Source organism: Hemitrygon akajei, chromosome 31 (genome assembly GCF_048418815.1).
Source record: "Hemitrygon akajei chromosome 31, sHemAka1.3, whole genome shotgun sequence".
NCBI lineage: Eukaryota > Metazoa > Chordata > Chondrichthyes > Myliobatiformes > Dasyatidae > Hemitrygon > Hemitrygon akajei.
Window position 1 is genome coordinate 31,437,650 of NC_133154.1, and position 27,395 is coordinate 31,465,044.

General features: G+C 45.4%; 1 protein-coding gene across 1 annotated transcript in view; it reads left to right on the forward strand.

Annotated features, from left to right (window-relative positions):
• The first annotated feature begins 1,121 nt into the window (after positions 1 to 1,121).
• The window catches only part of LOC140719087 (SLAM family member 8-like), a 55,556-nt gene continuing 29,282 nt past the window's right edge, over positions 1,122 to 27,395 (forward strand). The window contains exons 1-2 of the mRNA XM_073033463.1: positions 1,122 to 1,171; positions 25,296 to 25,613. Of these exons, the coding sequence (XP_072889564.1) occupies positions 25,460 to 25,613 (154 nt within the window). The 5' untranslated portion in view covers positions 1,122 to 1,171; positions 25,296 to 25,459. The remainder of the gene's footprint in view (positions 1,172 to 25,295; positions 25,614 to 27,395) is intronic.

Here is a 27,395-nt window from a genome sequence, read left to right on the forward strand (position 1 = left end):
GTAGAAGTACATACTACAATTCAGTTTTCTCCCCCATTATGTATTGCATTGTACAGCTGCCACAAAGTCAACAAATTTCACAACACATGCCAGTGATATTAAACCTGATTCTGAGTATGGGTGGTTTTAGAAAATCATGATGAACACATACACACTCATTCTTTCTCGCAGGGTTGGATTCACAGGGATATTGCCAGGAATGGAAGGCTTCAATCATAAGGAAACGGGGTATTAACTGTGCACTGATCCCCGAAATGGTGAAAATGCAACACTAAATTCCCTCGACTTACTCCAACCACACAATAACTTTGCAATAATCCTAGAACTGGGGATGATGTAGCACCGTTCTCTCAGCCACTGCAACCCCATAGTGGTTACAAAACTAGGGAAGATCTACGATATTGCCTCATTCTCTCCCAGAACTCCTGCCCCAGTGAAAATGACGCCGGAAAAATGACGGTTGCAGCTCCCCTTTCCTTTGCAAGGCACATATTGCACTGTACAGCAGCTGCATCCTGCATACTTTGGGTAACATCCGCCAGCCCTCCATAATCTTGGGAAGGCCGAGCTCCAACCGTCACACAAGATGGCCGCTCGCGAACTACAACTCCCGGCAGGCGGTGCGGTCAAGCGGAGGCAGCCGATGAACCTGTGGTGCCGCGGGGCCATCTGAGAGTTGTAGTCCTACTCTATCACAGCTTCAACAGCCCACACAAACAACCGCTGCCCGGGATAACCCACTGAGGCGTTAACCTACGTCCGTTCTTTTTAACTCTAAGGCCAGCCAACACTGACAGTAGCAACTCACTCAGCCTTGTCATGGTGAGAGAACGGCGGTATAGGAGAGGCGGAGCATGACGGTCCTTTCCACTTAGCTATTCACAGTCCAGACCCACCTCTGCACCCTCCTATCATTGGCTGATACACCTGCCGGTCAAACGAAACCGTTCGTCAATCATGTAGATTACGCCAGAACCCGTGATTCAACATGAACGACATATGTTCTGACCATTAGACGAGCAGGGTGTTACGAAACCCCGCCCCATCTCTACCCTTAGCCAGTAACAGAAGGGGAATACGATTTACCGCGTATCAACCATCCAGCACCGGACTGGCGGTAACAGAGAGTGGCAATACAATGCAGCACACACAGAAGGCTGGCAGCGTCGATGTAAATGAACAGACGGTTATCGTTTGCCGAGACCCTTTGTCGGGACTGGAAAGGAAGGGGAAAGGAGGGCACAGGGGAAGGAGGACAAGCTAGAAGGTGATGGGTGAAACCAGGTATGTGAGGGAGGAGGATGAAGTGAGAAGCAGGGAGGCGATGTTGGGGAAAGGTAAAAGGCTGTAAACTAGAGGAAGGAATCTGATGGGAGTGGAAAGTAGACCATGGGATAAAGGATAGGAGAAGGGGTCTCAGGGGGAAGTGAAGCAGGAGGGGAGAGGTAAGAGGCCAGAGGGAAGAAGAAGGGGAAAATTTTCCTCGAAGTTGGAGAAATCAATGTTCATGCCATTTGGTTGGAGAATACCCAGACAGTGGTGCTTCTCCAACTTGAGATTGGCCTCATTGTGGCAGTAGAGGAAGCCATGGACCAACGATGGGAACGGGGATTAAAATGGTTGCCCATAAATGGAAATGCATATTTTTTGTGGTTCTCTTCTGGGGTAGAGGCAACCTGTACAAGAGGAATGTATTGCCCTGGAACCTGTCAGGGATAAATATCCTTGCAGGGAAATTTGCTATTACTACACAGAAAGGTTAAAATATATTTTAATTGTCCTGCAAGACCATATAGGTAGAACTTGGGGTGGCATAGTGGGTAGCACAATGTTTTACAGTACAGGTGACTGGGTTCAGTATCCACCACTGCCTGTAAGGAGTTTCTGTGTTCTCCCCGTGAATGTGTGGGTTTCCTCCAGGTGCTCTGGTTTCCTCCCATAGTCCAAATACTTAGTTAATAGGGTCACTGGTCATTGTAAATTGCCCTGTGGTTAGCTAGGCTTAAACAGGTAGGTCTCTCAGTCTCTTTGGCCCTGTCCCCCCCCTCCCCACACCTGTCTCCTCCTCAATGCCACTCCTCCTCCACCATCCTCTCACCTCCTCTTGCCTCCCTGTTTCTCCTCCCCTCCACTTCCCATCCTCTCCTCCCCCTTTCTCTCCCACCTCTTCTACCCCTACCCCATACTTTCCCTTTTCCCTCTTATCCCCAACTCTTATTCCGTCCTCACAACCCCTCTTCCTCTCACCCACTCTGCCTCTCTGCCCCTCTCCTCCCAGCATTCTTCCCACTCACCCCTTCTCCACACCCCTCACCCTCCCATTTCCCCCCTCATCCCTCCTCCTCCACATTGCCATTTCCCCTCTCCTCCTCACCCCTCTCCTTATTCAGAACAATGGCTATATGTGTGTCACACTGGCTTTAGTCATTGGAATAGCTTCCAGCAATCATGAAAACTTGTCCACTGTCATCAGTATGTCTGAGTATCCTTGACACTTTCAGAAAGTAATGTAGTTCACTTGGGAGTGTAAAAATGGACCAGATGGAGCAGGAGATCTTAATTGTGGTGACTTTTTTCATTGATCCAACATTATTTTTCTGGCATGTCATGCATCTTTCAAACATTTGTTGCAGTTGTGCCCTGACCTTTGGTTTCCATCACCACTGGGAGAATCTGTTGATTATCATGTCCACTTCAGTTTCATGTTCACTGGAGTTTATCTGCTCTGCCAGATAAGGAGGCAATGTAGCTGGAGCTACTGGTGGATAACTAGTGCCATATCTCCAGACTCCACAACAGTTTAACCTCCCACCATTCTCCATCCAGAAACATTTTTCTTTATTAGAGTACTGAGTTTGTATTTCTCAAATATCATATGTTAATCAGTGATAAAGATATCAAATTTGTTTCCAAAACTTCAACTGTTACCTTCGCTTCATGAATTCGAGTCATAGTCATAGAAAATTACAGCACAGAAACAGGTTCTTCTGCCCATCTAGTCTGTGGCAAACCATTTAAGCTGACTACTCCCATCGACCTGCAGCGGGACCATAGCTCTCCATACCCCTACCATCCATGTGCCTATCAAAACTTCAGTTAAACATTGAAATCGAGCTCGCATGCACCCCTTGGGCTGGCAGCTCATTCCACATTCTCATGACCCTCTGAGTGAAGAAATTTCCCCTCAGATCCCTTCAACTTTTCACCATTCACCCTTAATCTAGTCCCACCAACCCCCAGTGGAAAAAGCATGCTTGCATTTACCCTACCATAATTTTGTATTACTTTATATAATCTCTCAACCTTCTACGTTCCAAGGAATAACATCCTAACCTATTCAATCTTTCATTGCAACTTGGATCCCCTAGTCCTGGTAGCATCCTTGTAAACTTTCTTGTTACTCTTAACCTTATTTACATCTTTCCAGTAGGTGGTTGACTAAAACTGCACACAATACTCCAAATTAGGCCCCACTCACGTCTTATATAACTTCAACATAACACCCCATATCCTGTACTCAATACTTTTGACTTATGAAGGCAAATATGTCAGAAGCATTCTTTATGACCCTATCAACCTATGACACCACTTTCAATAAGCTATGGACCTGTACCCCTAGATCTCTTTGTTCCACCGCACTCCTCAGTGCCCTGTTGCTCACGATATTAAATCTATCCTGGTTGGTCTTAACCGATGTACAACTCATTGCACTTGACTGATTAAATTCCATCTGCCATTGTTCAGCCCATTTTTCAGCTGGTCCAAATCTTACTGCAAGCTCTGATAGCCTTCCTTGGGGTCCACTGCACCTCCAGTCTTAGAGACATCCGCACATTTGCTGATCCAGTTAACCACATTATCATCTAGATCATTAATATAGATGACAAACAACAATGGACCCAGTACCAGTCCCTGCGGCACTCCACTAGTCACAGGCCTCCAGTCGGAAAGGCAACCATCTACTACCACTCTCTAGCTTCTTCCACAATGTCTAATCGAATTTTCTTCCTCTTCTTGAATGCTGTGACTGAACCTTCCTGACCAACTTGCCATGTGGGACCTTGTCAAGTGCCTTGCTAAAGACCATGTAGACACCATCCACTTCTTGACCAACTTCCCATATGGCACCATTCTGAGTACGTCTTTTATTTCTTGGACTTCTTTTACCCATTCCCGTACTGCCCTTTTGTCCTTTCTGCAATTTTGTCTGCAAATGCATTTCCACAACTTTCCATTGTGCTCATTTTGAAGTGACGATTGTATAACTTCTATTAATTGTACTTGCTGGCCAACCTTGACTGGGGTTCCTGCAGCTGTGAGATTCCCTTTGCCTCCATAAATTTCCGTAGTTGTGAAGAGCATAGAGCATAAAGCTGATCTTTCTTATACCATCTTAAAGGCTTCAACTGGGGCTTTAAGTTTTGCTTATACAGACAAATCAGGAGTCATGCTTCATGATGCTAATACTTCATTTCAGAAACAACAGCCCATCCAGCCATTCGGACTCCTCCCTCAATCACTGAGTACAGAATCCTCTATCATGCGCACTAGCTTCCCAACGTTGAGGACATCTTCAAAAAGTGATGCTTCAAAAAGGTGGCATCCATCATTAAGGACTCCCATCACATGGACGTGCCTTCAAGGAGGAGGTACAGGAGCCTGAAGACACACACTCAATGTTTTAGGAACATTGCTTCTTCTCCTCCGTCATGAGATTTCTGGACATTGAACAAATGTGCACCAGCTCACTATGTCTTTTGCTCCCTTTGCACTACTTATTTATATATTTTATAGATATCTCTTGTTGGAATGTGATTTTTTGTACTGCTGCCAGAAAATAACAAATTTCTCAATGTGTGCCGGTGATATGTAATCTAATACTGATTCAAATCCTGGTTCAATAGAGGTATCCCATTGTAATGGCATGGAATTAAAAAGTCATAGAAGAGTATAACACAGAAACAGGTCCTTCAGTGCATCTAGTCCATGCCTAACCATTTAAACTGCCCACTCCCATCGACCTGCACCAGAACCATAGCCCTCCATATCCCTACCATCCAATGCACACAATACTCCAAATTTGGCAAACAATGTCTTATACAACTTCAGCATAACATCCCATCTCTTGTACTCAATACTTTAATTTATGAAGGCAAATGTGCCAAAAAATGGCTGTACAACCCTATCAATCTATAATGCTACTTTAAATGAATTATTATTCATATTATTATTATTCTTGCACAGATATGGACATCATAGTCTGTGTCTTATGGTAACAGTGTAGCAGCTACACTGTAGCTGGATTCACTGGGCTCGTTTGTTGGATGATGATATAAGGTGACTCGACCATTTATCAGTCTTTTCTGGTACAGGAGGCTGATGAGAAACAATCTTTCTCCTTTCAAAGGTTCCATCTCCAGTGATATGTGTCTTCACTTCATTGGTTCTCGAAGAGACTGATGGTCAGTGTCGCTGCCCTCAGAGGGGCTGCTAGTTTGTGTCGCTACCTTCAGAAAAGGCCACTGATTTAATTCACTATCCTGGAGAGGCCGCTGGGTCGTGATGCACTTGGAGATATTATCTAAGTTCTAAGATTCATGGATTGTTCTGTAGTTCATACTGGCCTCTTTTAGTTCTATGTCTCCTTTGTGTTCTCACCGATTCACAGACTGGGGTTTGGGTGTTCTGATATCTTTTGGTGTGAGAGAAGAATTGGTTGCAAGGGTTTAGGAGTTCTTGTTTTTTTCTTTTTGTGCATGTCTTTCTTTCAACTCCTATGGTTTTCTGTGTTTTATTTGTTATCTGGAGAAGTCAAATCTCAGAGTTATATTCTGCATTTATACTTTGATAATAAAATTAACCTTTGAACCTTTGGTCTTTATTGGAAGTCATGACACGGCTGCCAACCACTGCTATCCTCACTGAAGCAGCCAGATGTCGCTATAGAGTCCATAGCAGGTCCATCCTGTAAATCAGTGTAATTCCGTCAAGTTCTGATATTTCAGTGTTCAAATTAAAGTTATTATCAAAGTACATGCATGTCACCATATACTACCTTGAAATTTGTTTTCTTGTAGGCATATACAGGAAAATAAAGTGCAATATAATTCAAGAAAAACTACAAGTAACAAAGACTAACAATTATATATAATGCTGTAGATGAAATAGATGGCTTTGTTGCCAAGTTTGCAGATGATACGAAGATTGGTGGAGGGGCAGGTAGTGTTGGGGAAACAGGTAGGATGCAGGAGGACAGATTAGGAGAATGGGCAAGAAGGTGGCAAATGAAATATAATGTTGGAAAATACATGGTCATACATTTTGGTAGTAGAATTAAATGTGTGGAGTATATTCTGAATGCGGAGAACATCCAAATATTTGAGATGCAAAAGGACTTGGGAGTCTTTGTGCAGAACATCCTAAAGGTTAACTTGCAGGTTGACTGAGTGGTAAGGAAGGTAAATGCAATGTTAGTGTTCATTTCAAGAGGTCTAGAATTCAAGAGCAGGAATGTGATGCTGAGGCTTTATAAGGCAGTGGCGAGGCCTCACTTTGAGTATTGTGGGCTCCTCATCTTAGAAAAGATATGCTGGCATTGGAGAGGGTCCAGAGGAGGTTCACAAGGATGATTCCAGCAATGAAAGGCTTGTCATATGAGAAATGTTTGATGGCTCTGGGTCTGTACGTGCTGGTATTTAGAAGGATGAGGGAGGATCTCATTGAAACCTTTTGAATGTTGAGAGGACTAGACAGAGTAGATGTGAAAAGGATGTTTCCCATGGTGGGAGAGTCTAGGACAAGAAAGCACAGCCTCAGGATAGAGGGGTGTACATTCAAAACAGAGATGTGGAGAAATTTCTTTAGCCAGAGGGTGGTGAATTTGTGGAATTTGTTGCCACATGCAGCTGTGGAGGCCAGGTCATTGGGTGTATTTAAACAGAGATTGATAGGTTCTTGATTGGACATGGCATCAAAGGTTCTGTCAAGATGAAGCCACACCCGGGTTGGAGGAACAACACCTTATATTCTGTTTGGGTAGTCTCCAACCTGATGGCATGAACATTGACTTCTCTAACTTCTGTTAATGTCCCTCCTCCCCTTCTTACCCCATCCCTTATCTATTTATTTATTTATTATTTTCCCCTTTTTTCTCTCTCTCTGTCCCTCTCACAATCACTCCTTGCCTGCTCTCCATCTCCCTCTGGTGCTCCCCTCCCCCTTTCTTTCTGCCTAGACCTCCCATTCCATGATCCTCTCCATTCTCCCTTCAAATCTCTCACTATCTCATCTTTCCATTAGTCCTGACGAAGGGTCTCGGCCCGAAACGTCGACTGTACTTCCTATACATGCTGCCTGACCTGTTGCGTTCCACCAGCATTTTGTGTGTGATCCTGGTAAACATCTTCTGTTCCCTTTACAAAGCCTCCACTTCCTTCCCATAATGGGGCGACCAGAACAGTGCACTATAATCCAAATATAGTCTAACCAAAGTTTTATATAGCTACATTGTGATTTTCGTACACTTATACCCAATGTCTGACCAATGAAGGTAAGCATAACATTGGCCTTCTTCACCACTCTGTGGACTTGTTTGGCCACTCTCAGTGAACTTTGGACAGAGATCCCAAGATCCATTTGTACACCAGTGTTGTTAAGAACCCTATTGTTAATTGTATGCTTTCTCCTTATTTTGACCTTCCATCATGTAACACCTCACACTTGTTCAAATTTACCTCCATCTGCCATTTCCCCACCCATATCTATAACTGATCTGTGTCCCGCTGTGTCCTTTTACAGCCCTTCACGTGGTCCACAACTCCACTATTCCTTGGGTCATCTGAAGACTCACTGACCCACCCATCTACAGTTTCATCCAAGTCATTTATAAATATCAGAAACAACAGAGATCCCAGCATTGCTGCCTGTGGAACACCAGTGAGAGCTATCAGCAAGCCAAAGTTTCCATTAGTCAGTAACACTCAGTTCGGAACGTTAATGGCTGAGATTGGAAAATAGACAAATTAGCTTCAGATTAGTACACATCCTAGTATTTTAGATCTTTGTTAGAATAAATTAGTATAGATGGAATGGCATGATGGTGTAGCTTAACGATCTGCAGCGCCAGCGACTGGGTTCAATTCCCACTGCTGCCTGTGAGGTGTTTCCACATTCTCCCCATGCCCGCGTCGGTTTCCTCCGGGTGCTTCCATGGTCTAAAAATGTACGGGTTAGTCATTTAACCAGGCAGTGCGGACTCATTGAGTGGAACAGTCTGTTATCGTGCAGCATCTCTAAAAGAAAATAAAGAAATTGAAGATCTGTTGTGCAGATTTGAAACATGCTGGACCACAGGAGCTGCCAAACCACAGACCACTGGACCAGAGAGTTTCAACCCGTATTTCTCACTTGGATTCTCTTCCTCTCTCTCTCTCTATGTATGGATCTTTGCCAGTGCTCCTCTTTGTTCCTGCCTCGCTTTTGATCTCTCTGGTCTCACATTAGTCTGCTCATTGTGTAACATCTGTTTCCGTATTTTTCTACGTCTTTCTCTTACAGCTTCTTTTTTCCTGCTTGTTTGTATATCTTGCACGAGATATCCGGAGTCCCATTGTCAGTTTTCAGCTTCATTTCCTGTTGACCAGAGTGTCTGAGTCTCTCTTATTTCCTGCCCCCACATGGCAATGCTTCACTCACCCTTCACCCTGTCACCGGCCCCCAACCTCCACAGCGGCTCTGGGCATTCAGACCCGTCAGCTCCTTCACCAATAACATTAAAATTCCAGCTCCTCTCCTCCCTCTCCATCACTGCACTGTCAGAGCAAAAGTTTAACAAAAAGAGTGAGGGGGGATGGGGGGAGGGAGAGTGGCTTTCTCAAGGAAATCTGCTGTTCGGCCCTCAGGCGGGGGTCCATGCATTAGTGAAGGGAAAGAGTGAGAGTGGGGGAGGGGGAGGATTGTTAGTGAGGGGAGGTGGGGAGGGCGAGCCGGAGCAGGAAGAGGAGTGAGAAGCAGACAGAGATAAAATTGTATCCACCATCCACAATGGGGAATGGTTGACGGGTGTTTCTCCCCAACAGCGTCCAGAACGTGAGATGGACCAGCTTCATTCTGCTTGAGTTTAGAATAATAATAATCAATTTGGCAAAGCAAAGGATCCTGTGGGGTTTAGATAAGGAGTTCATCTGTGGAAGATGTTTCTTTTATTGGGACAGTCGAATAGCATGGACACAGGCCTTTCAGCTCACTTCATCATAACAACCAAGGAATTTTCCTGAACTCATCACTTTGGTCTGTTTTGTGGAACGGAGGGTCCTAGGAGAACAGTCAATCAGCGTTCCTGAAACCTAGCAGCCTGGCCCTTCACCCTAATAGACAGAGCATAGGTGCTCAGCAAAGTGGTCTCCCAGTCTACATTGGGTCCCACCCACATACAGAAGGCCACACTGGGTTCACTGGACACAGTAGGTGACCCCAACAGACTCACAGCTGAAGTATAACCTCACCTGGAAGGACTTTGGGGCCCTGAATAATAGTGAGGGAGGAGGTTTAGAGGCAGGTATAGCACTTGTTCCATTTGCCAGGAGGGAGGTAAGTGGCAAGGGATGAATGGACAAGGGAGTCATGTAGGGAGCAATCCCTGCAGAAGGCAGAAAGTGCAGGGGAGGGAAAGATGTGCTTTGTAGTGGGATCTCAGTGGAGGTGGCAGAAAGTTTGGAGAATTACGTGCTGGACTTGGAGGCTGATGGGGTGATGGGTGAGGACAAGAGGAACCCCATCCCTGGTGGAGTGGTGGGAGGATAGGTTGAGGGCAGACATGCGCGAGGTGGAACACATGCAGTTGAAAGCAGCATTGATGGTGGAGGAAGGGAAGCCCCTATTATTTTTGAGGAATGAGGACATCTCCTTTGTCCTGGAATGAAAAGCCTCATCCTGGGAGCAGAGGCAGCAAAGAAGGAGGAACTGAGTGAAGGGGATGGCATTTTTACAAGCAACAGGTGTTGGTGTCATCTACTATATCTGGTGCTCCCGGCGTAGCCTGTATATTGGTGAGACCCGACGTAGATTGGAAGATCAGTTCGCTGGGAACCTAAGCTTCATCTGCCAGAAAAAACTAGATTGCTCATTTTGATTCCACTTTCCATTCCCATTCCGACATGTCAATCCTCTACTGTCATAATGAGGCCACACTCAGGTTGGAGGAGCAACACCTTATATTCTGCCTGGGTAGCTTCCAACCTGATGGCGTGAACATCGATTTTTTGAACTTCCGGTAATGGCCGCTCCCACTCCCCCACCCCTCCTCCTGTGCCCTCCCCCTTTTCCTTCTTCCATGGCCATCTGTCCTCTCCTATTAGATCCCCCTTCTCCAGCCCTGCATCTCTCTCACCCAATCATCTTCTGAGCTCTTTACTTCACCCCTCCCTCCTCCCAGTTTCACTTTTCACTTTGTGTCTTTCCCTCCCCTCCCCCCCCACCCCCACCTTCGAACTCAGACTCATCATTTTTTTTCTCTCCGGCCCTGCTAAAGGGTCTGGCCCCAAAACGTTGACTGAACTCTTTTCCATAGATGCTGTCTGGCCTGCTGAGTTCCTACAGCCTTTTGTGTGTTTTGCTTGGATTTCTAGCATCCGCAGATTTTCTCTTGTTTGTGAAGTCAGCATACAGACTTGGCACTGAGAGAGAAGAGGACTGACATACTGGTCAATGTACAGATCTCTCCCTGAGAGAGAGGGACTGAGAGACACCGGTCAGTGTACAGATCTTCCCCTGAGGGAGAGGGTCTGAGAGACACTGTTCAATGTACAGATCTCTCCATGAGAATGAGGGTCTGAGAGACACTGGTCAGTGTACAGATCTCCCACTTAGAGTGAGGGACATTGTAGAGATATTTCCCATGCTCCATCTGTGTCACAGTTGGATTGTTTCTCTGTTTCCCACTGTGGATTGTTCCTGTCCTCACTGCACATCCAGGTCCTGTCTAAAGGAGATTGGAAATACCCTACTCACCCTGACATTGCTTTCCCCACTGAGGAGTCTAGATAAAGGGTGGGGTGGACTGGGAGGGAGGAAGATACTGATAGGAGTGAAGGGATCCTCAGGAGCATCCCTGAAGGACAGTGATACTGTAATCAGGGACTGGGCTCTTGTTTTGCAGTCCTGTTCTTCCCCCTGGGGGTGGTGCCTATCTGCCTGTGATCACACCACCTCACAGGCCAGTTTCCTGTTCCACTGTACGCCTCTGCACCAGACTGGACTGCTCATCACCAGAAACTCCAGGAGTGTAGAGGACCTCTGTATCACTGTGCCCCATCCGCCTGTCCTTGAGAGAGATGGACACTCGGCAGCTGCTGACCCTCTGGCTGATCCTCTCTGTCCCTGTCTGTGAGTTTAATTTGTAAAAAATCCTTCTGCTTCGCTTCCCTCTCCCCGGTCTCGGTCACTTCCACACGTGGGGACAACGTGTACGCGATGCTCTCAGGGCAGCAACATCGGAGTGTGAGTGGCGGATTGTTGATGGAAGGATTACTGACTGTCCACCTCTTGGGCAGTTCACTGTACAGATGATCAGGGAGAGGGAGGGAGTTATAAGCCGATGTCTACCAACAACTTCAAACTGAGGATATGTTGCAACTTTGTACAACTCTGGTTAGGCCAGATCTGGAGTATTGCATGCAGTTCTGGTTTGCCCTCTATAGGAAGGATGTCAAGCTTTGGAGAAGGTGCCGAAGAGCCTTACAAGGATGCTGCCTGGTTTAGAGGGCATGTGCATCATTAGAGGCTGGACAAACTTGGGTTGTTTTCTCTGGAGCGGTGGAGGCTGAGAAGAGATCTGATTGAGGTTTATAAGATTACAAGAGGCATAGATAAAGTAGAGTGAAAGTATCTGTTTCCCAGAATAGAAGTGTCCTATACCAGCGGGCATGCATTGAAGGTGAGAGGGTTAGGTTCAAAGGAGTGTGAGGGGTAAGTTTTTGACTGAGAGTGATCAATGCCTGGAATGTGCTGCCTGGTATAGTGGTTACTGTTACGGTTGTGGATTCTGCAACCCATCTGGTTTGTAGGACAGCTGGTCAGATGAGCGCTGTACCAGTTGCCTCCATCTCTCACAGTTGTGGCCGATTGCCTGGGTTGTGGCAAACTTACCGGGATGTTGTCTGGTTTAGAGGGCACGTGTTATCTTGAGAGGCTGGACAAACTTGGGTTGTTTTCTCTGGAGCAGCAGAGATTGAGGGGAGATCTGATATGGCTTCATAAGATTGAGAGGCATAGATTGATTAGACAGGGAGTACCTGTTTCCCAGGGTAGAAATGTTTAGTACCAAAGGGCATGCATTGAACGTGAGAGGCCATAGGTAGAAGGGGAGTTTATTTACTCAGTGGTGGATGCCTGGAATGCGTTGTCCGATATGGAGGTAGAGGCTAATACATTAGAGGCTTTTAAGAGAGGCTTAGATGCCTGGGTTGTGTCAAAGCTCTCTCCAGTCCACTGCGCAATGTTGTCTGCCCATTTCTTCCCCTGTCTTCTGCTTTATCTTTCCCCTGCACCATTCCTTGAAGAATGGTCTTTGAGAGTCCACTTGGTCTTGTTATGTGACCATACCATCTCAGCTTCCTCTTCTTTACTGAGGACAGTAGATCTCGGTAGTGTCTCATGAGCGGGGTGACGGTACTTTGTACTTTGTCGCTTGAGACATGCTCTGTATAGGAGATGCCGAGGAGCCTTCTGAAGCATCTCATTTCTACTGCCTGGATCTTCTTTTGCTGTTCTGCTGTCAAAGTCCATGATTCGCATGCGTACAAAAAGATGGAGAGCACAAGTGCATGCAGGAATTTCAACTTGGACCTGAGAGCCATGTCATTGTCTCTCCAGACTGGTTTTAGTTTAGTTCATGGTGGCAGAAGCTTTTAGGAGACACTTAGATGGGCACGTGAATGTGAGGAAGCTGGAGGGATATGGACACTGTTTAGGTCGGAGAGATTAACTTCTGGGTGTTTTTGATTTACTTTTTAGCCGGTTCAGCACAACATCGTGGGCTGAATGGCCTGTTCCTGTGCTGTACTGTTCAGTGTTCTCTGTTCTAAACACAAATTTGTGTTATAAACCACCAATGTTATTCGGGACATCAACATTCCATCTGCGGTTTAAATTGTCATCGTGGTCAGCACAGAGCGCGTGGGCTATAGGGACAGTTCCTCTTTCTGCTCTTCTGTGTTCTAGGGATGGGACAATGTGTAAATTGCACACAGCACAGGAGGCTGTTCAAGTGAGGGGACAAATGAGAAAGGTGATGGTTGTAGGGGTCAGGACAGTTAGGAGAACAGACTCTTCTTCATAGCAGAGACAGAGTGTAAAAGGCAGAGTTGCCCTGTGCCAGAGTTAAGATTGTAACCCATCTTCTCTGGGTTGGAGGGGAACTCACAATGGAGGGCCAAGGGTTGTTGCTGCTTGCACAGGATCTTGGTCATACCTGCGAATAGGCCTTTTTCCTGTAGTAAGGAAGGAGTAATTAGGTTGCAATATCTGCAGATGAGTTGAATTGTGTTCTTGGTAGAGGACTCTTCAAAGATATCCCAAAGATAAGAGATAGACTACTTTCAAATAGTGTGGAAGAACTTACAATATTCTTAGTCAAGAGATCAAAGTTATAGAAAAATTAACAAAGGCAGACAAGTTTCCAGGACCCTAGTATGGTTTGACACAGTTTATATGATTCAACATGAACTAGATGGGCCAAAAGTCCTGTTTCTCTACTGTAGTTCTCTATGACACAATGGCCTACAATAGGGTTTAAAGGAAGTGGCTCCTGAGATGGAGGGAGCTGCAGAATTTTTCAAAACTCCTTGAGTTCCAGGATAACACTGTTGGGTTAGAAAATCACAAATGTAACTCTTTGTTGATGGACAGAGGGAAAGAAAAAGTGAGAATTCACAGGCCTGTCAGCTTAATGTCTTCTGACAACAGAATGCCAGACTCTGATCCAGGGAGAAATAGTGATTATTTAGGGAAGTTTAATGTTGTCAAACTAAGTCATTGTGATTTCATGACCGATGAACCACATTTGACAAATTTGCTGGAGATTTGTGGAGATGTAACAAGTTTAGTCAGTGGAGGGGAACCTGTAGGTGTTACAGATCTGAATTTCCAGAAAGCACTGGATACAGTGCCAATTCTAACAGGCCGGTGTGCAATATAAAAGCTGGTGGTATTGCAGGATGCATGTTCATGTGGATTTGTAATCACATCAAAGGCAGATGGTCAGAATAAAAGGGTCCTTTTCAAGCTGGAAGGCTGGAGTGAGTGGAATGTTCCAAGAATCAGTTTTTGGCCTCAATTAAATATTTTCATACACTGTCTCATTAATATAAAGTAAGAGGGAAAAACCGAGCGAGAGAGAGATGAACAGAAGCTGTGGGTGAGAAAAGAGAATGAGAGGGAACCAGAGATAGAGAAAGAGAGAGGGAGGGGTGGGAAGTGACGGAGACAGAGAGAGAGAGGGGGTAATGAGAAAGAGAGAGAGAGAGAGGGGGTAATGAGAGAGAGAGAGGTGGGAGGAGGGAGGGAGAAAGAGGTGGGAGGAGGGAGGGAGAGGTGAGAGTAGAATGAGAGAGGATAGAGGGAGGGGGAGAAAGAGGAAGAGAGAGAGGGGTGGGTGTAGAAAGAGAGGAAAGCAGAGGAAGAGGAGCTGCGGGTGAAGACAGAGGAAGTGCGGATGTGGGAAGTGAGAGAGACAGACAGAGACGGGTAGAGAAAGACAGAAAAGAAGAGAGAGATAAAGGAGCTGTGGGTGAAAGAGTACAAGAGAGAGAGCTAGGAGCAGTGGGTGAATAGAATGAGAGAGACGAACTGGGTGAAGACAGAATGAAAGAGATAGAATGAGGCTACTGGTAAAGATAGAAAGTAGACAAAAGGAGAGATGGACAAAGGCTGTGGGAGGGACAAGTCAGTGGGATGTGCTTGACTTACTGTTGCTGCAGTATACCTTGTCCCCTGCCACAGGGCACTGGATAGGTATGACACAATCAGTTCCTGATATTTCACTTTCTACTTCAACAATCTCTGTTCTCCAAACACCAAATAAATCTACAAGATGTGGAAGTTGCTTTGGTGGTGGGGAGCCAGCCTACTCTGTACCTCTCTCATTTCTGCTTGGGTGCACAAGACTGGCTTTTAATGATGGACTCCTGAGTGTAGAACCCTGAGATTTGTCAGAGCCTCGCTGAGTGGACCCTTCATCCATTGTGTTTACTGCTGGACTCTGTCTGTCCACACTCCGAATCAAAATTAACTCTACCTCTCTCCCTCCCTTTCTTTTATCTCCCCAAACTCTCTGGAGATCTCTCAATCTCTCTCACTGTGAATATCTTTGTTTCTGTACCCATCCATAAAGCTCTGTCTCTCCTTAAGTCTCCGGGTCTGCTGGCCTCTCAGCAGCTCTCAGCTCCTCTCTGACTGCTTCTGTCTTCCTCCTGCCACCCGTGGGGCCTGATGGTGCAGAAACAGACCCTTTGATCCACTGAGTGCACACTGACCATCGTGTACCAGTTGACACTGACCCCATGTCATTAGTCCTGACCCTCACCCTCGCACTGGGGACGGTTTACAGTGGTCAGTCAACCCACGTGGCTTTGGGATGTGAGAGAGAGCAGTGCTACCCGTTGTCATTTTGCCACCACGTTTCCCCTCCCCTCCAGTCTGTCTGTATTCTGTCTCTATCTCGATATATCTGGACTGCAGAACCATTCTCTGCCTGATAACTATCCACTTCCTGCCCCTGCCTCCCCATTTGAGACAGTATTTGACCAAACACCCTCCCTGTGAGGACCAGCTTATCACACACTGATCTCAACTCAAGCTCCCCATCTCAACATGACATCTGGCTGTTCAGACCTGTCAGTTGTTTGATAAATAAAACCAATTACTCCAAAAGCTTATTGTACTCTATAATACAGTTCCATCAGAGTGACCACACCCTTCTGGTTTCTATGTTCTACCTTAATGCCCACACTAGATGACCCTTCCACATCCCCCACCGAAGCATATCCTCTCCAAGGACCGTTATTATGTCTGATTCTCCCTCTCCTCTCTCTCCCCTGCACCTCTGTCCCACCTGCAGCATCTGTATCCTGGAACACTGAGCTGCCAGACCTGCCTTTCCCTCAGCCATGTTTCTGTTGTCTGTTATATCCAGGCCCCAGGGCCATTGCTCACCATGAGTTCATCCATTTTACCAGTTAAGCCTCTCACATTGAAATAAATGCAGCTTAAAGCCATGGCCTTTCACCTTCCTTTACAGAGTCATAGAAACAGGCCCTTTGGTCTATTCAGTCCGTGCCAAACCATTAATCTGCTTAATCCCATTGTTTTACACAGACCATAACCCTCCATATCCCTCCCATCCATGTACAGTACCCATCTTCATTTCTCATAAATATTGAAATCAAACCTATATCCACCACTTGTGCTGACAGCTCATTCCACATTCTCACCACCCTCTGAGTGGAAAAAGTTCCCCCTCATGTTCCCCTTAAGCATTACACCTTTCACCCTTAACCCATGACTTCTAGTTCTAGTCTCCACCAACCTCAATGGAAAAAAATCTGCTTACATTTACTCTATCTGTATCTGTCATATTTATGGATAGCTCTATCAAATCTCTCCTCAATCTTCTACATTCTAGGAAATAAAATCCTAACCTATTCAACCTTTTCCTAGAACTCGGGTCCTCAAGTCCTGGCAGCATCCTGTTAAATTTGCAATCTTATTTTCATCTTTCCTGCAGGTAGGCGACCAAACCTGCACGCTATATTCCATATTAGGCCTCACCAACATCTTATACAATTTCAACGTAACATCCCAACCCCTATACTTAATATATTGATTTATGAAGTGCTAAGGGCTTTATTACAAACCTATGTACCTGTGACACCACTTTCAAGGAATTATGGATCAGTATTCCCAGATCCCTCTGTACCACTGACCTTCTCAGTGCCCTTCTGTTCATCATACAAGACCCACTCTGGCTGGTTCTCCCAAATTGTAACACCTCATACTTGTCTGCATTAAATTCCACCTGCCATTTTTCAGTCCATTCTTTGGCTGGCCCAGATACTGCTGAACACTTTGATATTATTCCTTGCCATCCCCTACACCCCTAATCTTGGTGTCGCATGCAAATTTGCTGATCCATTTAACCACATTATCATCCAGATCATTGATATAGATGACAAACAACAACAGACCAGCCACCAATCCCTGAAAACATAACGAGTCACAGGCTTCCAGTGAGAGAAGCAATCTTCTACTACCAATGTCAGACTTCTCCCATGAGGAACCACAGTCTAATCCAATTTACTACCTGTTCTTGAATGACAAGTAGCTGAGCCTTTTTGACTAATCACCCATGCAGGACCTAGACAACATCCACTGCCTTGGATTCATCCACTTTCCTGGTAACGTCCTTGAAAAACTCTATAAGATGGTTACAGGTGACCGACCACGTACAAAGCCATATTGTCTCTCCCTAATCAGTGCCTGTCTATAAAAATACTTTTACCTCTGGTCTCTTAGAACACCTTCCAGTAATTTTCCCCTTATTGATGTCAGGCTCACCAGGCTATAATTTCCTGACTTATTCCAAGAGCCTTTCTTAAACGTTAGCTATCCCGCAATCCTCCGGCACCTCACCTGTGGCTAAGGATGTTTTAAATATCTTTGCTAGGACCCTTACAATTTCTGCACTAGACACCCAGAAGGGTCCAAGGGAACGCTCTGTCAGTCCCTGAGGATTTGTCCACCCTAATTTGCTCCAAGACAGCAAGCACCTCCTCTTCTGTAACCTGTATAGGGCTCATGACCTCACTGCTGCTTTGTCTCACTTCTATAGACTGTGTGTTCATCCCCTAAGTAAATACAGATGCAAAGTGTAATCTACTTTGGCTTCATGCATAGATTACCACTTTGATCTTCCAGGGGACCAATTCTATCCTTTGCTATCCTTTTGTTCTTAATATGTCTGTCAAAGCCTTTAGGATTCTCCTTCACCTTGTTTGCTAGAGCAACATCATGATTGCCTTTCGAGCTCCTGATTCCTTCTTAAACGTTCTCCTGCATTTCCTATTCTCCTCAAGTACTCATTTGCTTCTACCTGCCTATACCTGCTACGTGCCTCCTGTCTATCCTGACGACTGAACTTGCTCTCATGTGCAATCTATGTTGTAATGAGCTCTTCAGGCCTGATCGAGGTGTCGGAGAGTCTCTCTCTCTCTCTCCGTCTTGTTTTACGGCGGTTGGCACCCAGCTTAATGGTGCATTACTGCCTCCTTCTGCTCTGAGTATGCGATGGACTCACATTCTAAATCCCTTCACCCAATCGCACACATACACATACCCTAACCTACACTTTATCCTCCCCATCCTAATACCCTATTTCTGTTTATCCATCATATCCTATAAAAAAAACCCTGTACCCCTTAAGAAAGCTAAAAATACCCTGACCTGTGTTCTCTCACCCATGCCCAGCAACCCTTTTAATGTGAATTCCTGCACCCCCAATTCCCTTAGATTAATTCTCATCATCTCTCTCTGTATCCCATACTTCCTGCAACTCAGAACTACATGTTCTACTGACTCCTCTTCCTGACATTCCGCACACAATCCTGTCTGGTATTTCCCTATCAATTTCAATGTTTGGTTTAGTGCACAGTGCCCCAGCCTTAACCTAGTCCACACAATTTCCTCTTTTCTGTATCTACTTCCTACCCTAGTACCTGCAACACTTTTTTGTATTTGATATAAATGCCTCCCTTTCCCCTCCCTGTCCCATCTTTTTTGCCACATTTGCTTAATTTTTTCCCAGATTACACACTTAACCTCTGCTTTACTGATACTAATGTGCATTTCTATATTTTCTTTCTTTATTGCCCTCTTTGCCAACTCATCCACCCTTTCATTGCCCTGCACCCCTACATGAGCTGGAACCCATAGAAATTTAACCTGACCTCACCGATTTGCAACTCTTGTGACTGACTGAAGGACTTCATGAAGTACATCTTGCCGGCTGTTTGAGTGAGAAGACCTTAAACTTGCTAGTACTGAAGATGAATCTGAGCATATCAACGCTTTGACTAGTTTAGTTTTCTCCACCCAACGCAACGCAACCAACACAGCCAGCATCTCCACTGTATACACCGCTAACTTATCAGATGTTCTTCTGCTGATTGCAATTGCTTTTGCTGGTATAGCCACCCCAAACCCTGTCACTCCTGTCTCAGGTTCCTTAGCACTATCTGTATAGACCTGAGTATAACCACTATACTTTTCCATCACATAACAGTTAAATGCACTTACCAAGTCAGTTTTATACTTTACTTTCCTTCTTAGCTCTAACAAATGCCAGTCTACGTCAGGCCATACCAGCTTTCATGGAGCTACAACCGGATAAACTACTGAAGGACTTATCCTCAGATCAAACACTCCACATGATCTAGCAATATCATTCCCTACCCGACTAAAGTTTTCCCTCTGAAACCTCCCATTTTCCCAGGACTCCTGCAACACTCCTTTAGCAGGGTGAGAATCATTGTGTCCCTGCAAATTAACCCAGTAGTTTGCCATCAATTGCATCCTTCTTAATTCCAAAGGCATTGTTCCCAATTCTACCTGCAGGGCTGATACGGATGATGTTTTAAAAGCCCCACTGCACACTCTCAAAACCTGAGCCTGAATCACATCCAGTTTCCTTTAAGAGACCTAGCTACTGATCCATATGCTACACTTCCATAATCCAACACAGATCTTACTAAAGCCACATACATTCTCTTTAATGCTGAACAACTTGCTCCCCATTCCCTACCAGTCAAACATCTCATCACATTTATTACTTTTTTACATTTCTCCTCAACTTTCCTGATATGGTCTGCCCATGTTAATCGTGAATCAAATATAACTCCCAGAAATTTAAATGATCCAACCCTTTCTAATTCAATCCCATACATCCTTAACTTCTTCCCTACTTCAGTTCTTTTCCTAATGAAAAATACAGTTTGAGTTTTTTCCACTGAAAATCTACATCCCCAATCATAACCCCACTCTACCACTTCATCAATTGCTCCTTGTAGTTTCCTGATTATATGCTCCATGTTCCTGCCTCTTTTCCACAAAGCCCCATCATCCGCAAACAGTGACCTACCTATATCCACTGGTACCTTTGTGAAGACATCATTGATCATAAGGTGTCGGAGAGTGTTGGGCTCTGAGGTTTTTAGAGCACCTGAATTGTTTAATTGATCTTTAACGAGAGTTGTTAATCATTTAGCATTCCTTGTGTTTTTCTTGAGTGATTCTCTTTGTAATGCGATCTCCTTGCGCTTTCTGTTTAAATTTGTTAAGTTAATTGTGATCGTCTTGGGGATCCTGTGTTACTTGAATTATTTAAGTAGTGCTAATCGTGGGGTCCTAGTTTTGAGAATGTTACGTCTCGCAGTGTTGCTTGGCCGAGCCACTGATGTTCTTTTGGAATTATTATGAACAAACTTTCATCACTGTCTCTACATCTGAGACTGTCCTTCCTCCGCTCTAGGGTTCTGTTATTGCAGCACACATCGTGATATGTATAGACATCCGTACAGAGTGCGGGAGGTTGCAGCCCCTGTTTGAGTGTTTGAAGGGGCTCTTCCTTAAGTTCTGATCACCCTTTCCAGCTTCATGAAATCTTTCCTAGAGCTGAGCTATTTGTATTTCACTTTCTTGTAAGATCCCAACTCTCCTTTCACTCTCAGTCAATCTCCTGGTCCATGTTTACTGCAACCTGTACCTCTCCCAATACTCAGACTCACTGCCATTTCTGGCTTCATTACATGTCTCTGCTTTGGATCTAATCCTGTCCTTCATGTCTGTCAGAAACTCTGGTTGAACCATTTTGCTGTTTGTGATTTTGTTCCAGAAAGGAATGTTAAACTCTTGCAGATCCTGCAGTTGTTCAGTAAAAGTTAGTCATTGCTTATCCACTGCCATGCCTTTCAAAGTCTAACACATCGACCCACTTCTTGTACCCTCGGATTTTCCTCTGTTTATATTCCAGGTTGGAATTCACTTACCTTTTGAATGAAAAATCCTCTTATGGTCGTTCTTCCACAAACAATGCCACACAACAAGACGATGAACGGACCTCCCTTCCTGTTACCTGCTGCTCACTCTCAGACATACTCCTACTTAGAATGTGGGTCAGTACAGACAATGTGGGCCCTTCAGCCCATCATGTTTTCCAGCCCATGTAAAGCTCTGTGATCAATCAAACATTTGCCTTCCACACACCTGAAAAGGATGCCCTCTGGTATTGGCCTCTGCCATCCTGGGCAAAAGATGCTGGCTGTCCACTTTATATCTGCCCCTCAACATTTTATACATCTCTATCAAGTCACCTCTCATCCCTGTCACTCCAAAAACCAGAGTTTTCATAAGACTTCAACATTACAACGTGCTTATGAATTCAATCCCATGACTAATGAAGGGCATTCACCTTCTTAACCACCCTATCAACTTATGTGACATCTTTGAGGGACTCTGGTACCTACCAGTTCCGGAACCCCGCACTGCTGCGACCCACCACTCTAGGACCCACTATTCTGGGACTCACCACTCCTAGAAACCACCACTCCAGGACCCTCGACTCTGGGACCCACCACTCCAGCAGCCCCCCCACCCCACTCTGGGGCCCTCCACTTTGGGAGCCCCCCACTAAGGGTCCTTCCCTAGTGTTGATGCCCAGTGAGCTGAAACCCTCTCCTCCCATCAATCTTTGAGCCACTCATCTCCCTATCTGACCAACCCTGTGCCTCCAATAGTCAGAAGGTGTCACCCCACCCCTAGAATATTTCCCTCCGATGTTCATTGACAGCAGAACACTTTGTGCCACATGCAGTAAAATAGAAACACAGAAAGTACAGCCACTTGTGGCAGTGATTCTCACAGATCGACCTGGAGGTCCCACAGATTGATTGCATCTGAACTGGAGGGCGAGTAATAGCCTAGTGGGAATGTTTGCTAATGCTGCATGCAAGGGTTTAAACTAAAGTTGCAGGGGGATGGGAACCAGAGTGCCTGAAGAGTTAGTGGAGAGGTTGTGCAGACAGATGTTGGTAAGACCTCAGACAAAGCCAGGAAACAAAAGATTGAGCAAGGTGCAACCTGTGCCCTGAGCTACATATTTTAATGCAAGAAGTATCATAGGAAAGGTGGATGAGCACAGGGCATGGATCAACACCCGGAATTAAGATATTATAGCCATTAAGGAGACTTGATTGGAGGAAGGACAGGACTGGCAGCTCAGTATTCTGGGATTCCGTTGTTTTAGACATGACAAAGTGGGAGGAGAGGTGGCGTTACTACTCAGGGAAAATGTCACAGCAGTGCTTCTTCAGGACAGACTGGCGAACTTGTCTAGTGAGGCGATATGGTTGGAACTGAAAAACAAGAAAGATATGACCACATCAATGGGGTTATATTACAGACTACCCAATAGTCCATGGGATTTAAAAGAACAAATTTGTACAGAGATCGCAGATTGTTGCAAGAAGCACAAGGTTGTTATAACAGGTGATTTTAAATTTCCACATATTGACTGGGCATCCCATACTGTAAAAGGACCACATGAGATAGAGTTTTCAAATATGTTAGGGAAGTTTCCTTCATCAGTATGTAGAAGTCCCAATGAGAGAGCATGTGATACTGGATCTGCTATCATGGAAAGGCACAAGGCAGGTGCCAAAAGTTTGTGTAGGGGAACACTTTATATCTAGTGACCACAATGTCATTAGTTTCAAAGTAAATATGGAAGAAGATAGGTCTGGTCCGCAGTTTGAGATTCCAAATTGGAGAAAGGCCAATTTTGATGGTATCAGAAATGATCTTGTCAAGTGTTGATTGGGACAGGTTGTTTTTGGTGAAGGTGTGCATAGTAAGTGGAAGGCCTTCAAAAGAGAAATTTTGAGAGTTCAAAGCTTGCATGTATCTGTCAGGATAGAAGGTAAAGATAAAAAATGTAGGGAACCTTTGTTTTCAAGAGGGAAAAAAGAGAGGTGCATAACTTGTATAGACAGGTAGGAACGAGCGAAGTGCTTATGGAGTATAAGAATTGCAAGAGAATGGTTAAGAAAGAAATCAGAAGGGTGAAAAGAAGGCATAAATTTGCTTAGCAGACAAGGTGAAGAATCTTAAGGGACTCTACAGATATGTTAAGAGCAAAAGGAGTGGAAAGGACAAAATTGGTCCTCTGGAAGATCAGAAAGGTAATTCATGTGTGGAGCCAGAACTGATGAGGGAGATCTTAATTAAATTTTTTGCATTTCTGTTCACTCAGGAGGTGGACACGGCGTCTATATAAGTGAGGGAAAATGATATCAACTACATGGACCCTGTACTGATTACAGAGGAAGAGGTCCATGCCTATACTGAGGCATATCAGGGTAGATAAATCCCCAGGGCCTGACAAGGTGTTTCCTCAGACCCTACGGGAGGCAAGTGCAGAAACTGCAGGGGACAGCAGAGATATTTAATTTATCCTTAGCGGCAGGAGAGGTACCAGTGGATTGGAGGACAACCAGTTCTGCTTTTTAAAAGTCTCTGAAAATGAACCAAGAAATTATCGGCCCATGAGTCTGACATCAGTTGGGGGAAAGTTATTCAAAGACGTTCTAAGTTTAAGTATTTGGATAGCTATGGACTGATTAAGGAACGTCAGCATGGCTTCATGCTGGTAGTTTATGTCCAACCAATCTTATTGAGTTTTCAAGGAGGTTACAAGGAAAGTGGATGTTGTCTACACAGACTTTAGCAAGGCATCTGACAAGGTCCCGCATGGTTGGGAAGGTTCAGTTGCTCGGCATTCAAGGTGAGCTGGTAAATTGGCTTTGCAGGCAAAGCCAGATAATGGTAGTAGATGGTTGCCCCTCTGACAGGAGGCTTCTGACTAGTGATGTGCCACAGGGGAACCCTTCACTGCGTGCTTACTCCCCTTACTTCTGCTGGTGGTCACCCATCTACTATCTGAAGCTTGCATGCACCCTGGGTGTGATCACCTCAGTAGAAGTTTCAGCTATGAGGTGTTCCCCAGACTTCAGCTCCTGACTGACGTCAAGGAACTGGAGCTGCAGCTGGATGTGCTCGGCACCATCCAACTCCGGTTCCTTCACCTTGTCAGTCAGGAGCTGAAGTCGGGTGTAGTTCCTGCAGAGGTAGTCATCAGGGAGACTGTTAGGCACCCTGCAATCCCACATCTTACAAGAGGAGCATTCAGCTGCCCTAACTACCATCCTGCCTACACTGAACTTAGGAATAAGGACTTGCAGACAACAAAAAACCGATTACCTTTTCTTATCTGCGCTTCATCTCTGAAATTTTTGAGTTCCGCGCTCACCTAGGTCACTTACTCACCCCCTTCTCGCTGAGCTTGTTATACTTTTGGGTCAAACTTCACAAGCCTAAGTTTTACAAATAAAATAAATGATAACAAATGACTCAGAAACACATTTAGGCTCCACTTGTTCTCGCTGAAGCCTATTGAATCAAAGCCTCCCACTCTAACACTAGCCCACTCCAACAATGGCTGCTCCAACAATAGCCATTCTGCTTACATCTTGCTTCTTTTTATTGAATCAAACAAACATTGGTGTCATTGCTATTGATGATCTCATGAGGCACTTCTTTGTAAAAGTTCCATCATCCCTTTGAATTTACAGCCATCCATTGGTTAGTATTTGACTCATTTTCGTTATATGGACTTATTTCTTAATACAGTCAAATTCCCACCAGATTCCATAATCATCTTTCTCACCTGGTCCACAATTACCAGAGTTTGGACCTGCACCGTAGACCCTCGTAAACAGCGTCTTGAAGATGTCTTTGTCTCTCAGTGCCGGGGATTGTGGGAGGATTCACAGCTCTGTAGAACTGTCTCAGGTGGAAAATTTCTGCAGCTACACTGCCACTCCGATACCAACAAATGTTCAAACTTCAGCGTGACCCCACTTCATATCATTCCTTTAGCTTCCTGCTGACCAAGCCTCCCCAGCCGTCACAGGAGTCCTAGGCAGCAGACAGTGCTCAGAGGGTGCAGGGAAGCGCCTGGGGAGAGGAGGTGTGACCTGCGGCAGGAAACCAGTCCCTGTGTGATGTAGGAACTGTGGGCTGGCTGTGTCAATGGGCCCCCTAGCCTGCTCCTGTGTGCGTGATTCTCTCATCTCTGATTCCTCCTCCTGTCACTGAGCACACTTGCTGATTGTCTCCTCTTGTTTCCTCAGCTGGGGCACGGGCTTCCTCTTCCACTGTGAAGGGAGCTCGGGGAGAGTCCGTCGTCTTATCTCCTGGGATCCCAGCCAGACCGGATGTTTATGAGATTGTGTGGAAAATAACATCACTCAGTAGCAGGATAGTGCAATACAGAAAGGGGATCAATGGAATTTTGATGGCTAAGTACAAGCAACGGATAACTCTACATCCCGAGAACTTCAGTCTGGAAATCCATGGTTTACGGAGAGCAGACGCTGGTGATTATGAGGTGACTGTTACCGTAGGTTCAGGAGCTGAAACCAAAAAGATAGTTCGACTGGAGGTGTACGGTGAGTGAGAGGCTGCAGAGGTTCCTGAAACACCACTGACGAATGAGTGAGGGTAGATCCCATAGGTTCCCCTGTTCATCGATCCCCACTGACTGTGAGTGCCCAGAGCTGGGCTCACAGACCCAATGTCAGGCAGGTGGTCAGCTGGACACACTCACCACATCCGTGGAGACTGGGCCAGGGACCATGAAGGATAGAACTGTCCATGGGGAAACTCGAGGCACTGAGGCTGGAGGATATGAACACACAGGGAGGGGGGAATTTGTGGGAAAGGCCAATGGCATGGGAGGGACTGGTGTGGATGGGTCAAATGACCTGAATCCGTGGGACACAGATAAACAGATCTCACTCAGAGGTCTGGTCTGTCGTGTTCAGGGATCCCAGTTGTTCCGCCTGTTTCCCGGAGCACTTTATTTATTTACTGAGATACAACACGGAATAGGTCCTCCTGGCCCTTCGAGTCACACCACCCAGCAATCCCCCGATTTAATCCTTGCCTAATCATGGGGCAATTTATAATGATGGTAGGTCTTTGTAGTATGGGAAGAAACAGGACTACCCAGAGGAAACCCATGTGGTCACCGGGAGAACGTACAAACTCCAGACAGGCAGCGGTGGGAATTGAACCTGGGTCTCCTGAACTATAAAACGTTGTGCTAACCACTATGCTGTTGTGGCATACCACTATGCTCCCATTGCCACTCTGCTTGTTATTTCCCCAGACTGAGGTCTGAGCTCAGCAAACTGTTTATTCCTCAGCCTTCATGCGGTGCTGTGCTGTGTGATACCCTGTGTATTCATTACACTGGATACAGTGCCCCAGTGAGTGTCACAGTGCATGGACACAAGAGCACACTCACACCCGGCAATATTGTTCCAGACTCACATTTGCAGTAATATACATTCACAATAATCTCACCCAGCAACGTCTGTTTGAGAAGTATTCTCTCCTCCATCCCAGGGTCAACCGGTTCCCATTGGAGCATAAGACCATAAGACATAGAAGCAAAATCAGGCCATTTGGCCCATCAAGTCTGCTCCATCATTCTATTATGGCTGATATATTATCCCTCTCAACCCCATTCTCCTGCCTTCTCCACGTAACAATTGACATCCTGAATCATCAGGAACCTATCAGCTTCTGCTTTAAGAATACTCAATGACCTGGCCTCCACAGCCATTTGTGACAATGAATTCCAGATTCACCAGCCTCTGGCTAAAGAAATTCATCCTCGTCAAAGGGACATTTTGCATTCTGTGCACTCTATCCTGTACTCACCCACTGTAGGAAACATCCTCCCCACATCCATCCCATCCAGATGTTTCAATATTCAATAGGTTTCAATAATATCCCCCGTCATTCTTATAAGCTCCAGCAGGCCCAGAGCCATCAAACAATTCTCATATGCTAACCGTTCCATTCCCAGAAACTTCTTTCTCTGGACCCTCTCCAATGCCTGGATATCTTTTCTTAGATAAGGGTCCCAAAACAGCTCATCATACTCCAGATGCAGACTGATCAATGCCTTATAAAGCCTCAGCATTACATCCTTGTTTTTATATTCTAGTCCTCCCAAAAAGAGTACGAATATTGCATTTACCTTTCTTACCACTGACTCGACCTGTAAGTTAACCTTCATGGAATCCTGCACAGGGTCTTCCAAATCACTTTGCCCCTGATGCACCATCAATAACTCTCGGAGACGGGAGGCAAAAGATAGGCTTTTATTAGCTGCAAACGTGACCATGACATCTTGGAGACTGAGGGAGGAGCAGTGCCTC